This window comes from Mobula birostris, chromosome 26, assembly GCF_030028105.1.
Source record: "Mobula birostris isolate sMobBir1 chromosome 26, sMobBir1.hap1, whole genome shotgun sequence".
NCBI lineage: Eukaryota > Metazoa > Chordata > Chondrichthyes > Myliobatiformes > Myliobatidae > Mobula > Mobula birostris.
In genome coordinates, this window is record NC_092395.1 from 7,910,991 (window position 1) to 7,931,643 (window position 20,653).

Genomic DNA, 20,653 nt, shown 5'->3' on the forward strand with positions numbered 1-20,653 from the left:
ACTTTAACCAGAGTGCAGGAAGCCCTAGCACTATCAGAAGCCTCGCTCCAGCCCGTTACAAGTAGGCCCGTGTTACGTTATGTGAAAGTAAAACAGTTAAAGTGGGGAAGGAAGATCGAAACAAACTGCCGAGGTACTGCTGGAGAGGTGCAGGTCATGAAGGGTTGTCGTTGAAGAATCACCCATAACTCTACCAGAAAAGCATTGGCGTTAAGCGTATTTGCAGTGTGAAGCATAAAGGCAGAGTTATGGACGGGAAACACAAAGATTTCAGAAACACAACCTCAGCTGGTACATCTTCTCTCCCCCTTGTTGATGACTGTGTATAAAAATGATCCGTTTGCACTGAAGGAATGTCCATTCTCAAGGACTTATTTGAAGATGGCCACCAGCCTTTCATGTTAACCTGCTGACGTTGACTAGATCTATTCGGAGCCAAATTGCCTTCCAGTTGAGGACTCTTTCAAATAAAGTGTACCGTCGCTGGTACCATGACATGCTGAGGTAGCAATGGAAATCTCCTGAGGAAATTCCAGAATGGACAGTAATTCCAACACCTTCCCTTCGCAGAATTATAAGAGGACGGCAAAGAAAACAGATCCACAGAACAGGAGGTTCCACAACAATTCCTCTCCATCTTACTCCGTGGTGTCTCGCAAAGGGAAGTCACAGGCAGACAGACCTGCAAAAAAGGATTTTACAGTGACAAGAAGGCAGCCATTCTTTTGCGGTCCTCATCCTTCAGAGAGAAAAATGGACTGGACTGAATTTCCAAGTAAGCTTAATGAGAACATTCATCATCCCCTGTTAAATACCAATCAAAGATACAGATCGGGAACCTTCGATAACAACATCAATATGTTTGAGCCAATTTCAGATGAAAATTGTATATATGAGAATTTGGATTTTTACTGGAAACAGCCGTACTTTCACGCACATGCCCAAAATACGATCACCTACACAACTCCATCTGAGCTCTTTGTAAGTGAAGACAGGAGAAAGACACTGAGTAAGGACACAACAAAAATGTCCGATTCATCAAGGCCCCGGCCTCCACCACTCCCTGCAAAGTTTAAAAGGTATTGTGCTCAGCTGAAATCAAAATTTGTTCCATACTAAACTGATAATATCCCTCTGTAAAACATGCCTTCATCTCTTAAACCAGGGTTTCCCAATGTAACCATAGACCCCTCCGCTAATGGTAGGTGTCCACGGCATTAAAAAGGCTGGGAACCCCTGATTTAAATGAATAGTGCTTTTCACTTTTCTTTAACAATAAATGTTCTTTCCAGTTTTCATTATACACCATGTGCATTGCTTATTGCCTGAGCGATATAAGTTAGTCTAAAGTGTGAAATGGAGCGTTACAAGACTTTATGGTCACTGTCAATCAAAAGGAGCTCTGTTTTTTGATATTATCCAAGTAAAGGATAGGATTGGTAGTATCTTGTCCTGCATCTGATATTGTACAATGCAAGATCTTTTAGAGGCTGTATAATATGGTCAGGTTGAATTCATTGAGGATGAACTTTGAAAGGACAATTTGTGGTGTAGAACTGCTATGATGTTCAGAATCAGGATCAGGATTATTACCGCTGACATGTTGTAAATTTGTTATTTTGCAGCAGCAATACAGTGCAATACCTAAAATATCTTATAAGTTACTATAAGCAATCTGTACACTCAGTGGCCACTTTATTAGGTACATCTGTACACCTGTATGTTAATGCAGATTTCTAACCAGCCAGTCATGTGGCAGCAACTCAATGCATTAAAGCTTGCAGACATGGTCAAGAGGTTCAGTTGTTGTCAGAATAAATATCTGAATGGGGAAGAAATGTGATTTAGGTGACTTTGACCGTGGAATGATTGCTGGTGCCAGTCGGGGTGGTTTGAATATCTCAGAAACTGATGGTCTCCTGGGATTTTCACACACAAGAGTTTACAGAAAACAAGAGGCATCCAGTGAGTGGCAATCCTGTGGGTGAAAATGCCTTGTTAATGAGAGAGGTCAGGGGAGAATGGCCAGACTGGTTCAAGCTGACTGGAAGGTGACAGTAACTCAAATAACCACACGTTACCACAGTGGTGTGCAGAAGAGTATCTCTGAACGCACGACATGTCGAACCATGAAATGGATGGACTACAGCAACAGAAGACCACGAACAAACACTGAGAGGTCACCTTATTAGATACAGGAGTGTCTAATAATGACCATGTCTGCATGCTTTAATGCATTGTTGCTGCCACATGACTGGCTGATTAGAAATCTGCATTTGGGGGGGTCGCATTGCTTGTCAGGGAAAATGTTACAGCAGTGCTCAGGCAGGACAGATTAGAGGGCTTGTCTACTGAGTCCTTATGGGTGGAGCTGAGAAACAGGAAAGGTATGACCACATTAATGGGGTTGTATTATAGACCACCCAATAGTCAAAGAGAATTGGAGGAGCAAATCTGCAGAGAGATAGCAGGCAACTGCAGGAAACATAAAGTTGTGATAGTAGGGGATTTTAATTTTCCACATATTGATTGGGACTCCATACTGTTAGGGGTCTAGATGGGTTAGAGTTTGTAAAATCTGTTCAGGAAAGTTTTCTAAATCAATATATAGAGGTGCCAACTAGAGGGGATGCAATATTAGATCGCCTATGAGGAAACAAGTCAGGACAAGTGACGGAAGTCTGTGTAGGGGAGCACTTTGGTTCCAGTGATCATAACACCATTAGTTTCAACTTGATCATGGATAAAGATAGATCTGGTCCTAGGGTTGAGGTTCTAAACTGGAAGAAGGCCAAATCTGAAGAAGTGAGAAAGGATCTAAAAAGCGTGGATTGGGACAGGTTGTTCTCTGGCAAGGATGTGATTGGTAAGTGGGAGGCCTTCAAAGGAGAAATTTTGAGAGTGCAGAGCTTGTATGTTGCTGTCAGGATTAAAGGCAAAATGAGTAGGAATAAGGAACCTTGGTTCTCAAGGGATATTGAAACTCTGATAAAGAAGAAGAGAGAGTTGTATGACATGTATAAGAAACAGGGAGTAAATAAGGTGCTTGAGGAGTATAAAAAGTGCAAGAAAATACTTAAGAAGGAAATCAGGAGGGCTAAAAGAAGACATGAGGTTGCCTTGGCAGTCAAAGTGAAGGATAATCCAAAGAGCTTTTACAGGTATATGAAGAGTAAAAGGATTGTAAGGGATAAAATTGGTCCTCTTGAAGATCAGAGTGGTCGGCTATGTACGGAACCAAAAGAAATGAGGGAGATCTTAAATGGGTTTTTTGCATCTGTGTTTACTAAGGAAACTGGCATGAGGTCTATGGAATTAAGGGAAACAAGTAGTGAGATCATAGAAACTGCACAGATTGAAAAGGAGGAGGTGCTTCCTATCTTGAGGCAAATTAAAGTGGATAAATCCCCAGGACCTGACAGGGTATCCCCTCGGACGTTGAAGGAGATAAGTGTTGAAATTGTGGGGGCCCTGGCAGATATATTTAAGATGTCGGTGTCTACGGGTGAGGTGCCGGAGGATTGGAGAATGGCTCATATTCTTCCGTTGTTTAAAAAAGGATCAAAAAGTAATCTGGGAAATTATAGGCCGGTAAATTTGACGTCGGTAGTGGGTAAGTTATTGGAGGGAGTACTAAGAGACAGAATCTACAAGCGTTTGGATAGACAGGGACTTACTAGGGAGAGTCAACATGGCTTTGTACATGGTAGGTCATGTTTGACCAATCTACTGGAGTTTTTCAAGGAGAGTGGATGAAGGGAAGGCAGTGGATGTTGTCTACGTGGACTTCAGTAAGGCCTTTGACAAGGTCCCGCATGGGAGGTTAGTTAGGAAAATTCAGTCGCTAGCTATACATGGAGAGGTGGTAAATTGGATTAGACATTGGCTCAATGGAAGAAGCCAAAGAGTGGTAGTAGAGGATTGCTTCTCAGAGTGGAGGCCTGTGACTAGTGGTGTGTCACTGGGATCAGTGCTGGGTCCATTGTTATTTGTCATCTATATCAATGATCTGGATGATAATGTGGTAAATTGGATCAACAAATTTGCTGATGGTTCAAAGATTGGAGGTGTAGTGGACAGTGAGGAAGGTTTTCAAAGATTGCAGAGGGATTCGGACCAGCTGGAAAAATGGGCTAAAAAATGGCAGATGGAGTTTAATACAGACAAGTGTGAGGTATTGCACTTTGGAAGGACAAACCAAGGTAGAGCATACAGGGTTAATGGTAAGGCACTGAGGAGTGCAGTGGAACAGAGGGATCTGGGAGTACAGATACAAAATTCCCTAAAAGTGGCGTCACAGGTAGATAAGGTCGTAAAGAGAGCTTTTGGTACATTGGCCTTTATTAATCAAAGTATTGAGTGTAAGAACTGGAATGTTATGATGAGGTTGTATAAGGCATTGGTGAGGCCGAATCTGAATTATTGTGTTCAGTTTTGGTCACCAAATTACAGGAAGGATATTAATAAGGTTGAAAGAGTGCAGAGAAGGTTTACAAGGATGTTGCTGGGACTTGAGAAACTCAGTTACAGAGAAAGGTTGAATAGGTTAGGACTTTATTCCCTGGAGCGTAGAAGAATGAGGGGAGATTTGATAGAGGTATATAAAATTATGATGGGTATAGATAGAGTGAATGCAAGCAGGCATTTTCCGCTGAGGCAAGGGGAGAAAAAAACCAGAGGACATGGGTTAAGGGTGAAGGGGGAAAAGTTTAAAGGGAACATGGGGGAATGGGGGGGGGCGCTTCTTCACACAGAGAGTGGTGGGAGTATGGAATGAGCTGCCACACGAGGTGGTAAATGTGGGTTCTTTTTTAACATTTAAGAATGAATTGGACAGATACATGGATGGGAGGTGTATGGAGGGATATGGTCCATGAGCAGGTCAGTGGGACTAGGCAGAAAATGGTTTGGCACAGCCAAGAAGGGCCAAAAGGCCTGTTTCTGTGCTGTAGTTTTTCTATGGTTTCTATTAACATACATGTGTATAGATGTACCTAATAAACTGGCCATTGAGTGCATATTTGGAATTTGTATTTTCATTTTACCTTTGAAGAGCTTGCCTTATCGTACCATTTAGGCTACAAGAGTTATGTACTGCAATGTAGTGCGGCAGGAAGTCGTTTTAACTGTTGCGAGCAGCAGTTAGTGGGTTATGAATGGAAAATTAAACATTTGCCTTCTTGCAGAGCAGGAAATGGCAGTTTTACTGAAAAGTAACATACCCCTCATCTACAAGGTTATAACGTCAGAGCGCATATTACTCGCAATGCTGCCATCTGTGCCAGCTAGTCACTGCGGCTTCTTCAATTTCTGTCGCATAACTTATTAAGAGCCTCTTGGCAGGGAAGCGCGTGGATAATTATATCGGCACTCCTATCTGTCAGTCAGCTGGAGAACCATCCATAAAAACAGCCGTGCTTCAGTGCTTTTCTGTTGCTGCCACCAGCACCCTGTCTGACTACTACATCAACATACAACAAACATAACTAGATGGGGTCAGATTTTCCTGATAACCAAAATATGTCCTTTAAGGAAGCCTGCAGCATTATTCCGAGTAAGCTACTGTTTGTTTTATTTAGAGACACAGGGGGAGCAGGCCCTTCTGGACCCTTCAAGCCTTGCCACCTAGCAACCCATCAACTTAATCCTAGCCGAATCACGAGACAATTCACAATGACTAATTAACCTACTAAGTTTTTGGACTGTGAGAGGAAACCGGAGCACCTGGAGGAAACCCATACACATGGGAAGAAACGTACAAACTTACTTACAGACGTCAGCAGAAATTAACTCTAAACTCCCACGCTCCTGGCCGTAACAGAGTTGTGCTAACTGCTACACTACTGTGGCACCCCTGTTGTTATACGATCATAAGACTTAGGTGTAGAATTATGACATCCAGATCATTGAGTCTACTCTGCCATTCCATCATCGCTGATTTATTATCCCTCTCGATCCCATTCTCCTACCTTCTCCCTATAACCTTTGATGGTCTGACTAATCAATAGACAATAGGTGCAGAAGTAGCCCATTCGGCCCTTCGAGCCTGCACCGCCATTCTGAGATCATGGCTGATCATCTACTATCAATACCTGGTTCCTGCCTTGTCCCCTACCAATCCCTGCCTCAAATATACCTATTGACCTGGCCTCCACAGCCATCTGTGGCAATGAATTGCACAGATCTGCCAACTTCGAGCTGAAGGAATTCCTCCTCATCTCTTTGAGACTGCATCGTTCTTCAACGTTCAAGGTAAATTTATTAGCAAAGTACATATATGTCACCATATACTGCCTTAAGATTAATTCTCTTGCAGCCATTTACAGGAAAATAAATAAATACAATAGAATTTATAAAAATATGGACATAAACAAAGACTGACAAACATCGAATATTTGACAAAATGTGCCAATAACAAATAAAGAAGTAAATAAATAATACTGAGAACATGAGTTATAGAGTCCTTGAAAGTGAGTCCAGTCCTGCCGAAGGGTTTCGGCCAGAAACGTCGACTGTACTCTTTTCCATAGACGCTGCCTGGCCTGCTGAGTTCCTCCAGCATTTTGTGTGCGTTGCTCGGATTTCCAGCATCTGCAGATTTTCTCTTGTTCTGTAGGTGGTGGAATCCGTTTAGAGTTGAGGTGAGTGAAGTTATCCCCTTCGGTTAGAATAGTAACTTGGGGGGTTTTGAAAGGATGGTTGACATCTAAGTTTGATTCTGAACATGTGCTCATCACTCCTTCTGTCAACAAAAGCTGGTTTTGTGTCTTCTTTTCATTGAACCTCTTGGACGTTCCACTCATGCGAAGCTGGGTTATTTAAGATTCCAGATCCAAGACAGTTTTTTTGTCACAAGTGTAAAAGAGAACAAAATGACTGTTACTCCACATCCAAAGCAGCATAAAAAACACAATAAGATAAAAACACAGTAATTGTAAATACATAAGGTGGCTTATATACAAAGCTTGAGTGTATGTTCATAACGTGACACTCAGCACAGAAGCATCTGTACACAAGGTGACTGACAGGAAATGGTTGAGGGGTGCGGAGGGTGAGTCAGTGGATGGAAGTCTTGATCAGCATCACTGCTTGGAGAAAGTAACTAGTTTTGACTCTGGTGGTCTTGATGTGGATGCTACGTGGCCTCCTCCCTGATGGGAGTGGGATCAACAGTCCACGAGCAGGGTGGGTGGGATCCTTCATGATGTTACTGGCCCCTTTATGGCACCTTTCTGTATGTATATCCTTGATGGCGGTAGGCGGGTGCCAGTGCTGCATTGGGCTCAACGTATAACGCCAAGTACTTAAGTGTCAGTTAGTAAAGCATCTGAGGTCTGCGTCGAGAAAGCAAGCTATCTAGAAATGGGGTTACACTTCAAAGCAAACGAAAGCACTCAGAGAGAAAACATCCACAAAGTGAAAACTCAGAATGAGTTGAGAACATGCAGAGGGTGTTGAGAACATTAACAAAAAGGTTAATGACAAAGGTCAAATGATTAGAGACATAGAGCAGTAGAGCAAAAAACAAGGCCCTTCAGCCCATCTAGTTCATGTCTGCCTAGTCCCATTGACCAGCACCTGGGCCGTAGCCCCTATATGCTTCCCATCCATGTACCTATCCGAATTTCTCTTAAATGTTGCAATTTAGCCTGCATCCACCACTTCCACACTGACCCCACCCTCTGAGTGGAAAAGGTCCTGCAGGGCTTGTGATGTGCACCAGCTGCTCGTACAGCCATCCACCACCTGCTCCCATGCCTTCATGTGACTGTGATCGAGGGCTAAGCAGGTGCCTCACCTCGCCCAGGAGTGGGCTGCAGGCTAGTGAAGGGAAAGAGCACTTTACACCTCCTTTGGTAGAGACGTATCTCCACCCCGCCACCCTATCTATACCCCTCATAATGTCGTACGCCTCTATCAAATCTCTGCTCATTTTCCCATGGTCCAGAGAATAAAGAAACAAGAATAGAAGCTATAGAAAAACTACAGCACAGAAACAGGCCTTTTGGCCCTTCTTGGCTGTGCCGAACCATTTTCTGCCTAGTCCCACTGACCTGAACATGGACCACATCCCTCCATGCACCTCCCATCCATGTATCTGTCCAATTTATTCATAAATGTTAAAAAAGAACCCGCATTTACCACTTCATCTGGCAGCTCATTCCACACTCTCACCACTCTCTGTGTGAAGAAGCCCCCCCTAATGTTCCCTTTAAACTTTTCCCCCTTCACCCTTAACCCATGTCCTCTGGTTTTTTTCTCCCCTTGCCCCAGTGGAAAAAGCCTGCTTGCATTCACTCTATCTATACCCATCATAATTTTATATACCTCTATCAAGTCTCCCCTCATTCTTCTACGCTCCAGGGAATAAAGTCCTAATCTATTCAACCTTTCCCTGTAAGTGAGTTTCTCAAGTCCCGGCAACATCCTTGTAAACCTTCTCTGCACTCTTTCAACCTTATTAATATCCTTCCTGTAATTTGGTGACCAAAACTGAACACAATACTGCAGAGTCGGCCTCACCAATGCCTTATACAACCTCATCATAACATTCCAGCTCTAAAGCTCTAAAGTCCTAACCTATTCAGATTTTCCCTACAACTGGTCCAGATCCAGCTTCAAGCTTTAGAAATCCTCCTCACTGTCCACTATGCCCCAAATCTTCATGTCATCCATAATTTCATGAGCTTCTACAAACAGCAATGGATATGGAACCTGGGTGGCTAGCACTGAAAAACGTGGCACTAACCTCTATGCTACCCTACCTATTGGAGACGTAGTGTCCTAAGCAGGGATACAGGCCCTTTGTGCTAACTGGTCCATCCTGACTGTGAGCTAATCCCATAAGCCCCCTGTTTGCTCCATAGCCTACTACACCTTTTCTATCCATCTGGGTGGCATTTAAATGTTGCTAACACGTCCGCCTGTCCCACCGCTGTCTGCGTGGAGGTTATATGTTCTCCCCATGACTGTGTGTGGCATTGCTCTAGTTTCATATATAGCCATATAACCATTACAGCACGGAAACAGGCCATCACGGCCCTTCTAGTCCGTGCCAAACGCTCACTCTCACCTAGTCCCGTCTACCTGCACTCAGCCCATAACCTTCCATTCCTTTCCTGTCCATATACCTATCCTATTTAACTTTAAATGACAACATCGAACCTGCCTCAACCACTTCTAATTCTACCCATGGCTGTGACTGTGGATTTCAGAAACAGTGGTGCTAAATGGAAATATCTGATCATTCCCTTTAGAACTGCACACAAAATATTGTCGCTGCTTGACGGCATCATCTTACCTTTAGTTAAGACACAGAGCCACCTCCCACATTCCAAAGGCTTAATAGGTTGTGGACATACAATGTTGATGCTAGAAGCGTGGTGTCGAGGTCTGTGAAATGGGAGTTGATTAGTAAGGACGTCAAAGGTTACAAGGAGAATGTGGTTAAGAGGGACGGTAAATCAGCTATGATAGAATGAGGGACGGAATGGCCGAATTCTGCTCCCATGTCTTTCATCACAATTAGCACCGTCAACCATCAGGCTCCTGAACCAGTGTGGATCTCCTTAACTCTGAGCTGATTCCACAACCTGCAGACTCACTTTCAAGAATTCTGCAGCTCATGCTCTCAGTATTATTTATTTATTAATGTTATTATTTTTATCTGCATTTGCATAGCCTGTCTTCTTATGGACATTAGCCGCCTGTCAATCTTTGTGTGTAGTCTTTCACTGATTCTATTGTATTTCTCGGTACTACTGTAAAGGCCTGCAAGAAAATGAATCTCAGGGTAGTATATGGTGACGTATATGTATTTTGATAATAAATTTACTTTGAACTTTGACATAAGCAAGCATAAAGAGACAAGAAAAAGATAACTATTTAAACCCTATTCTAACACTTCCTAACACAACAGGAGGATGAGAGGTGACTTGATTGAGGTGTACAAGATGATAAGAGGCACAGATCGAATGGACAACCTGACTTGTCCCCAGAGCAGCAATGATTACTAAGAGGAGGCAGAACGTTAAGGGGATTGGAGGGAAGTTTAGAAGTTAGAGGGAGGATTTTTTACACAGATTGTGGCGGGTGCATGGGTGGTGATAGAGACAGGTACATCAGGGACATTCAAGACACTCTTAAATGCAAGAAAGAAAATAAAGAGCTCTGTAAGAGGGAAAGGTTAGATTGAACTTACAGCGGGTTAAGAGAGGAATAAGGAACGTATGGACATGTCAATAACTGAGGAATAAGAAAGGTAAGAAATATATGACCATATTAATGGGATTATATTATAGACTACCCAACAGTCCGTAAGATTTAGAGCAGCGAATTTGTAGAGAGCCTGTAGACTGTTGCAAGAAATATAAAGTTGTGATAGTAGGTGATTTTATCTTTACACATATTGACTTGGACTCCCATACTGTAAGAGGGCGGAATGGGAGTTTGTCAAATCGTCCTCTGGAAGATAAGGTGGTAATCTTTGCACGGAGCTGAAAGAGATGGGGTAGCTCTTAAGTCAATTCTTGCGTCTGTATTTACTTGGAAGACAGACACAGAGTGTGCAGAGGAGACACAAAGCAGCTGCAAGATCATGGACCCTGTACAGATGACAGGGGAGCAGGTGTTTGCTGCCTTGAGGCAGCTTACGGCGGATAAATCACCAGGGCCTGAGAAAGCGTTCTCTCAGACTACGTGGGAGTCTGGTGCAGAAATTCCAGGGGCCCTAACAGAGATATTTAACACATCCTTAGCCACGGATGAGGTGCCGAAGGATTGAAGACTAGCCAATGTAGTTCTGTTGTTTAAGAAAGGCATTAAGAATAAACCAGCAGTGGGAAAGTTACTGGAAGGTATTCTAAGGGACTGGATATATAAACATTTGGGTAGACAGGGACTGATTAAGGATAGTCAGCATGGCTTTGTACAAGGTAAGTTATATAAGATCTGTAACCAATCTGTTAAATCTGTGGCCTGGTGAGTTGGTAGTGCAACTGTTAGATGCTGCACATGGTGCTGATTAGAATTTGATAACATTTCTTCAACTGAACCCTTTTTTAATGAAGAAATGATTTAAGTTCTTTACCAGGCAGTGACCACTCGACAAGCTGCTGGTTGTGGTCATCAGACAACTGCACAATCAGGCAGATCAAAGAGAAATCATGTTAACCACATCCTGAAATTCAAACTCCACACATTTGATGTCCATGACCACATTCGACATCAAAGATTGTCCGTTACTTGTGCAAATTACCTTAAAAATTATTTTTTAAATGGGAGCGCAGAGACATGGCGGCTTCTCCAGCTTCCAAAAATGGAGCCAGTTTTAAATCCTTAGATAGTGTTTCAAAGTTTCTAGCCAGAGATTTCAGTCCACTCCACAACTACAGTGCCACTGAACTCTTAGACAAAATTACCTTTAACCTGCTGACAACTGAGTTAATAGCGGTGCTCAACGGACTAGGGTTTGTACAAACGTCAGACCCGGCAACAGCGTCCTGGCCTTGGCGGCTCAGTCAAGGGAGCAGCAGATGCAGGCAGTGTGAGAGGGAACGGAAATGCAGCAAAAGAGTCAGGACACGGCCTAAGCTCAGAGCAAACCCACCCAGCCCAGCGGTACCACCACTTTTCCTTGCCAACGACCACTCGCTAGAAAATAAAATGCACTTGCTGAGACTGAGAACGAATGCACAGAAAACCTTAAAAAAGAATGTCCTGATGTCCATGGGATAGGAATTTGGGTTTTGGGAAAACTGCAGAGGAAAATCAGGAAGTTTTACCTTTATGATTCCATTTGTAGCCCATGCATGGGTTAACTTGTTCATGGACATTCATAGAACATGGGTAGGTGAGGTTTAATAGATTATGGGCCGAACCCTGGCAAATGGGACCAGTATGGAAGGACATCTTGGTTGGTATGGACCAATCAGACCCAAGGCCTGTTAACATAGACCAATCAGTCCCAAGGCCTGTTGGCATGGATCAATCAGGCCTGAGGCCTGTTGACATAGACCAATCAGTCCCAAGGCCTGTTGGCATGGATCAATCAGGCCCAAGGCTTGTTGGCATGGACATCAAGACATTCTCTTTTAAGATTTTCTGTGCATTCGTTCTCAGTCTCAGCGAGTCCATTTTATTTTCTAACAAGTGGTCGTTGGCAAGGAAAAATGGTGGTTCCGCTGGGCTGGATGGGTTAGCTCTCAGCCTAGGTTATGTCCCGGCTCTTTTGATGGTTGTCCAAATCCTACCAGCTCCTACCATAGCCCTGGCATGAACCACTCCCTGTGTAAAAACAACCTTATCCGACACATCTCCTTTAAATCTACCCCCTCTCACTTTAAAGGTATGTCATCTAAAGGTATAACTGGCAGACCACAATATGTGCGGCTTCAGAGCTGTGTGTCAGACATGGCTATACGCAGCACTGGGCTCCACAGGGGACTGTATTGGCTCACTTCCTGTTTACCCTGTACACCCCTGACTTTAGATACAACACTGAGTCATGTCATAGAAACATAGAACATAGAAAACCTACGTCACAATACAGGCCCTTCGGACAGCAACACTGTGCCGAACATGTCCTTACTTTAGAATTTATCTAGGGTTACCCATAGCCCTCTATTTTCCTAAGCTCCATGTACCTATCCAGAAGTCTCTTAAAAGACCCTATTGTATTTACCTCCACCACAATCGCCGGCAGCCCATTCCATGAACTCACCACTCTCTGTGTAAAAAGCTTAATTAACGACATCTCCTCTGTACCTATTTCCAAGCACCTTAAAACTGTGCCCTCTCGTGGTAGCCATTTCAGCCCTGGGAAAAAGCTTCTCACTATCCACACCTTATACACCTCTATCAGGTCACCTCTCAACCTCCATTGCTCACAGAAGAAAGAGCCAAGATCACTCAACCTATTCTCATAAGGCATGCTCCCCAATCCAGGCAACATCCTTGTAAATCTCCTCTGCACCCTTTCTATGTTTTCCACGTCCTTCCTGTAGTGAGGAAATCAGGATTAAGCACAGTACTCCAAGTGGGGTCTGACCAGGGTCCTATATAGCTGTAACATTACTTCTCGGCTCTTGAACTCAATCCCACGACTGATGAAGGCCAATGCACCGTATGCCTTCTTAACCACAGAATCAACCTGCGTAGCAGCTTTGAGTTTCCTATGGACTCAGACCCCAAGATCCCTCTGATCCTCCACACTTACCATTCATACTATATCCTGCCATCATATTTGACCCAGCAAAATGAACCACCTCACACATATCTGGCTTGAACTCCATCTGCCACTTCACAACCCAGCTTTGCATCCTATCGATGTCTTGCTGACAGCCCTCCACAATATCCACAACATCCCCAACCTTTGGGTCATCAGCAAATTTACTAACCCATCCCTCCACTTCCTCATCCAGGTCATTTATAAAAATCACGAACAGAAGGGGTTCCAGAGCAGATCCCTGAGGCACACCAATGATCACCAACCTCCATGTAGAATATGACCCGTCTACAACCACACTTTGTCTTCTGTGCGCAATCGAATTCTGGATCCCATGACTACTTATTTTCTCAATAAGCTTTGCAGAGGTACCTTATCAAATGCCTTGCTAAAATCCATATACACTACATCTACTGCTTTACCTTCTTCAATATGTTTAGTCACATCCTCAAAAAACTCAATCTGGCTCGTAAGGCATGACCTGCCTTTGACAAAGCCATGCTGACTATTCCTAATCTTATTAATCCTCTCCAAATGTTCATAAATCCTGCCTCTCAGAATCTTCTCCATCAACTTACCAACCACTGAAGTAAGACTCACTGTTTTATAATTTCCTGGGCTATCTCTACTCCCTTTCTTGAATAAGGGAACAACATCTGCAGCCTTCCAATCCTCCGGAATCTCTCCCATCCCCATTGATGATGCAAAGATCATCACCAGAGGCTCAGCAATCTCCTCCCTCGCCTCCCACAGTAGCCTGGGGTACATTTCGTCCGGTCCTGGTGACTGATCCAACTTGATGCTTTCCAAATCTCCAGCACATCCACTTTCTTAATGTCTATATACTCAAGCTTTTCAGTCCACTATAAGTCTTTCTTTTTAAATCTTTTTATTAATTATTATTGAAAATCTACAAAAAATACATTAAAGTAATCAAATCAACATATCAATATATGCAGTAAGAATTGAACTATCACATAACTGATTAACCAAGCTAAACAGTGTACTAATAATAATAAGAAAAGACAAAATGTTAAAACTAATATTTTTCTGGAAAAAAGAAAGAAGGAAAAAAGAACCCCTACTAACTAAAACAAAAAAAATCTACTAACCAAAAAAAAAGCGAGAAAAAAAAACCATTGGGAGCACAAGCCCGGAGCTATACGCCATACAAGCTTCCATAAACAATAAATATCAATCCACCAACCAAAACCAATTACACAAGAATCAGAAGGGGACCACCTTAATTAACTCAGATCAAATGGTAGCAGTGGGCAGAAGAACCCCACCTTTTCTCAAAGTCAAATCAAGGATCAAAAGTTTGACTTCTAATTTTCTCCAAACTGAGGCATAACATCACCTGAGAGAACCATTGTATCAAAGTGGGAGCAGAGGCATCTTTCCATTTCAATAAAATAGCCCTTCTGGCCAATAATATGACAAATGTTGGTCTGATATAGAAATACCATGAATACATTGAGGAATTATACTGAACAAAACTGTCAATTTATTAGGTTGTAAATTAATTTTTAAAGCTTTAGAAGTTATAGAGAAAATAGATTTCCAAAACTGTTTCAATACAGAACACGACCAAAACATATGTGTTAGTGTAGCTATCTCAGTTTTACATCTATCAGACTGACTATCAACATTAGGAAATATTTTAGACAGTCTGTCCTTTGTCAAATAGTAACGATGTACAATTTTAAACCAAATTAGACAGTCACTGGCACAAATCGAAGAAGAGTTAACTAACTTCAAAATTCGCAACCAATCCTCTGTTATCAAGGTCATGTTAAGCTCTCTTTCCCAATCTTGCTGAATCTTGAGTAAAGGATAATTATACTATTGTAATAATAAATTATAAATTTTCCCAATAAAACCTTTCACTAAAGGATTCATTTTTAAAATAATGTCAGGATCTTGTATATATGGAAAATTACTTAAATATTCTTGTAAGAAATGTCTGACCTGAAGTTATTGCAAGAAATGTGAGTGCGAGAGAGAATATTTAGTTACTAATTTCTCAAAAGACATCAATCGACCTTCTTGAAACAGATCCATGAAGGAATAAACTTATATCCTATGATTAAGCTGTTATTACGAATTTGGTACCAGTTTCGTAATTTTTTTAATCTTAAAACATTTAACCCTTTTAGTTCAATTTATCGAAACTATTTATTTAAACCTTCATTTAGTGATCCTACTTTTTTTCTTTGGAGGAATAAAGGAGTTTTTCCTTCACTATAAGTCATCCCTACAATTGCCAAGGTCCTTTTCCATAGTGAATACTGAAGCAAAGTATTCATTAAGTACCTCCATGACCTTCTCCGGTTCCATACACACTTTTCCATTGTCACACTTGATTAGTCCTATTCTCTCACATCAATCCTCTTGCTCTTCACTTGTTTGTAGAATGCCTTGGGGTTTTCCCTAATCCTGCTCGCCAAGGCCTTCTCATGGTCCCTTCTGGCTCTCCTAATTTCATTCTTAAGCTCCTTCCTGCTAATAATTTTCTAGTTCATTACCTCGTTTCTATGAACCTTTCGTAAGCTTTTCTTCTTGACTAGATTTTCTACAGCCTTTGTACACCATGGTTCCTGTACCCTACCATCCTTTTCCTGTCTTGAACGTACCTATGCAGAACTCCTTGCAAATATCTCCTGAACATTTGCCACATTTCTGCCATACATTTCCCTGAGAACATCTGTTCCCAATTTATGCTTCCAAGTTCCTGCCTGATAGCTTCATATTTCCCCTTACTCCAATTAAACATTTTCCTAACTTGCCTGCTCCTATCCCTCTCCAATGCTATGGTGAAGGAGATAGAATTGTGATCACTATCTCCAAAATGCTCTCCCACTGAGAGATCTGCCACCTCACCAGGTCCATTTCCCAATGCCAGATCAAGTACAGCCTCCTCTCTTGTAGGCTTATCTACATATTGTGTCAGAAAACCTTCCTGAATACACCTAACAGACTCCACCCCATCTAAACCCCTTGCTCTAGGGAGATGCCAATCAATATTGGGGAAATCAAAATCTCCCTTCACAACAACCCTGTTACTATTGCACAGTTCCAGAATTGTTCCAGAAATGTCATCCGCAGAAATTCTCTGATGACTCAGCAATTGTTGGTTGTATAAGGAGAATATGGGAGGATGTATACAGGACCCTGATGGAGAGCTTTGTCAAATTGTGCAAGCTGAATCATCTGCAGCTCAATATTAGTAAGACAAATGAGATGGTGATGGACTTTAGGAAGACTAAGCCTGCATTGCTCCCTGTTATATTGCTGATGAGGACGTAGATGTGGTGAGGACCTACAAGTACCTGGGGGTGCACCTGGATGACAGACTTGAGTGGAGCACCAGCACGATGGCTGTGTACAAGAGGGGCAGAGTCACCTCTACTTCCTGAGGGGAATAAGGTCCTTTGGAGTTTGCAGCCCTCTTCTTCACATGTTCTACCAGTCTGGAGTCACCAGTACAATCTTCTATGCAGCGGTGTGCTGGGACAATGGCAACAACACAGGCGATGCCAACAGGCTCAGTAAACTGTTTAGAAAGGCTGGCTCTATTATAGGAGTCAAACTGGACACACTGGGGGCTGTGGTAGAACAAAGGACCCCACAGAAAACCCTGGCAATTCTGGACAATGTTCCTCACTCTCCTGCATGGCACCTTGGCTGACCAGAAGAGCACTTTTAGTAATGGACTAAAACAATTATACTGCTGCAAAGAGCGCTATATGAGGTCATACTTACCCTTGGCCATTAGGCTCTATAATGAGTCAACCTACAGCCGGGGACGTGATGCCCCCTCCTGTTAGACTGTTTGTGATAACTTATTTTTATTCCTTCTACTTCTCTTCTAATATTTATATATGTGCGCTTGTAATGCTGCTGTGACACTGCAATTTCCTTTGGGATCTATCTATCTATCTATCTAATACTTGACATCAAACCTTCCCCTTCTCACCTTAACGGCATGTCACCTAGTATTTGACATTTCTACTCTGGATTTAAAGACTGAATGTCTACCCTAACAATGCCTCTCATAATTACATTCTCCCTCCCCTACTCTTTTTTTTCATTTCCTTATTCAGGCTCCCATCTTATCCTCTGATACCCTTCCTCCCTCCTTTTCTTCCTTAGTCCACTCTCCTCTCCTATCAGAATACTTCTTCTTCAGCCCTTTACCTTTTCCACCTATCACATCACAGCTTCTCATTTCATCCACCCCCTCCCCTACCACCCATTTCCCCGCTCACCTGGTCTCTCTTGTCACCTTCTAGGTCGAACTCTTTCCCCTCCCCTTACCTTCTTATTCTGGCCTTCCTGCCTTCCTCTCCAGTCCTGATGAAGGATCTCAGCCCGGAACGCCAACTATTTATTTCCCTCCTTCGGTGCTGGCCAACCTGCAGATTTCCTCCAGCATTTTGTGTGTCATGTTCTTTAATTTGTTTTTCCAGTACTATAGCCAGCAATGTCTCTCGTTCCCTTAAATTGACTTTATTTAAGTTTAAAACACATGTTCCTCATTTCAGACAGATTTTGAAATTCTATGATTGCTTTTTCCTAAGAGGTCTTTCATTCACCAGGCATTAATTAATCCTGACTCATTACACAATACCAGTTGAGCAACTCTTATCTAAAATGCTTAGTGCTGGAAGTGTTTTGGATTTCAGGTTTGAAATATAAAATAAGGAACCTTGGAATCATCATCATTTCGGACTCAGAATTTATGTGCTACCAGTAAGCAGTCTTTGTCTTATACTTGTTCATCACACGTGTGTACTGATTCGTCTATTCAGCATGTTAGGTTCTCATCAGCGACAATCTTGGCAATCTTATCAGTGAATTTCTCTGCTGCTTCATGATCAGCTGACACTTAATCACCACAAACCTTTAAAAATTTAATGCCATGCCATTTCTTAAGTTTCTGCAACCAGCCTGCTGAGTATTCACAATTACTCTAGATTTTCAGTCTGCCATGATAGATCTTTGCTTCTTTCATGATCAGCATGCCAGCTTGCCGTTCAGGGGCACATGTTCACTCCGACGCTGACAGATCCACTCTTTCAATACACGATCGAGTTCTTCATCTTTCCACTTTCTGCAGTGTTTTTCTATTTTTCATTAACTTCTGTTCATTACAGATGTGAGGTCACTTCTCAGTACTGTCTGTGGTGTGCAGAGACCTACGCATCGCCTGGGAACCTTCCTGGTGCCTTGTGGTATTTGGAGGTTTTTGGATCAGATTTTGGAGGTTTTTGGATATTGGATTTTTGGATAAGGGGCACTTAATTTGTACTAAACCTGAAGTATCCTGCTCACTGACTGGTTCTTTTGCCTACTCTCCTGACAAACCTTCTCAATTACACTCCAGATACTCAACACTACCTTTGCCAATTTGGTTTGTACTATGGAAATGGTGAGTAAAATTGCCTGAATTATCTTGTTACCTTTCAGACAAGCCTTTTTGCCTGTATTTTTTTCTTTTTGTTATAGATTCTTACAGAATAGAAACTGCCCCTTTGGCCCAAGTGTGTTGCCCAGTGAGCTAATCCAATAGAACATGGAACTTTACAGCACAATACAGACCCTTCAGCCCACAATGTTGTGCTAACCCGTTCACATATTGCAAGATCAATCTAACCCTTGGGTGGGTTGAGTTGTGCTCCGATCTTGGCAATTTACTTGCAAATGGTTCGTCGCCATGCGAGGAGATATGTCAGTGTGCTGATGATGGCTCATTGCATGGGGACAAAATGTTTGCAAGTAAATTGCCAAGAGCAGAGAACAACTCAACCCAACCATCAACAACCCGAGCAAAACATTTTTCAAATTATTTCAAATCTAACCCTTCCCTCACACATAGCGCTCCATTTTTCTTTCGTCTATGTGCCTTTCTAAGAGTTTCCTAAATGTCCCTAATGTATCTGCCTCTATCACCACCCTTGGCAGGGTGTTCCATGCACTTTGGCCACTACTGCCCCAGGAAAAAAAGCACTGGCTACCCATTGCTTCTATGCCTCTTATCATTTTGTCCACCTCTACCATGTTGCGACTCATCCTCTTTCACTCCAAAGGGAAAAGCCCCAGCTCACTCAACCTTTCCTCAGTAATCATGATCTCCAATCCAGGCAGCTTCCTGGTAAATTTCCTCTGCACCCTCTCTAAAGTTTCCACATCCTCCTTATGATGAGGTAACCAGAACTGAACACAATATTCCAAGTGTGGTCTAAACAGGATTTTAAAGACATTACCTCACAGCTCTTGAACTCAATCCTTTGACAATTAAAGGCTAAAACTCCATCCGCCATCTTAACCGCCCTATCACCCTGCACAGCAACTTTGCGGGATCTACGGACATGGATTCCAAGATCTCTCTGTTCCTCTACACTGCTAAGAATCCTACCATTAACCTTGTACTCTGTCTTCAGTTAACCTTCCAAAATAGCTCACTTCACACTTCTTTAGATTGAGCACCATCTGCCACTTCTCAGCACAGCTCTGCCGCCTGTCAATGTCCCATTGTAACCTACGACAGCCTTCTACACTATCCACAACACAACCAACCTTTGTGTCATCCGCAGATTTACTAACCCACCCTTGTATTTCCTCATGTAAGTCATTTATAAAAATCACACGAAGTGCAGGCCTCCTGGAACAGATCCCTGTGGAACACCACTGGTCACCGACCTCCAAGTAGAATACACTTCATCTACCCACCTTGCCGAATGTGGGCAGGCCATTTCCGAATACATGCAGCTAATGCCTGCCCATGTTTGGTCTATGCTTCTCCTATCTATGTATTTAGGTAGATGGCTTTTAAACCTTTTTGCAATCTAATTATCATAATTAGCTTAAAGCTTTCTTATTAATTCTCAGTCCACAGGCTTCATGTCTATGCAGTGCCAAAAATGTCCCTGTTGGGTACATTGTAGATCCACTAAGCCAGGTAACACTGAGCTTATGAGCATCCAGTGTGTGTGACTGAATGTTAGTTAGAAGGGAGGATGGACTTACTGGTTGCTGAGGGGCTGTGGGCATTTTATTAGATTAAATTAGATTAGATTATGAGGACACTCAATCCTCGTTTATTGTCATTTAGAAATGCATGCAATCATTAAGAAATGATACAATGTTCCTCCAGAGTGATTATGACATATAGTTACAGCAGTGCAAAGCAATACCATAATTTAACAAAAGAGCAGACCATGGGAACGGTTAAAAAAGAAGTCTCAAAGTTCTGATCGACTCCCAATAGTCCCTGATAGCAGGCAGCAGAAGGGAGAAACTCTCCCTGCCATAAACCTCCAGGCGCCGACAACTGCCGATGCATTGGAAGCACCCGACCACTGCCGACTCTGAGCCGTCCGAAAACTTCGAGCCTCCGACCAGCCCCTCCCATACAGCCTCTCC

The 20,653-nt window shown here is 42.6% G+C and overlaps 1 protein-coding gene across 1 annotated transcript in view; it reads left to right on the top strand.

The window, feature by feature from the left end:
- The window catches only part of LOC140188129 (inactive tyrosine-protein kinase PEAK1-like), a 90,793-nt gene continuing 70,140 nt past the window's right edge, over positions 1-20,653 (top strand). The window contains exon 1 of the mRNA XM_072244105.1: positions 1-1,079. Coding sequence (XP_072100206.1) covers positions 538-1,079 — 542 coding nt within the window. The 5' untranslated portion in view covers positions 1-537. The remainder of the gene's footprint in view (positions 1,080-20,653) is intronic.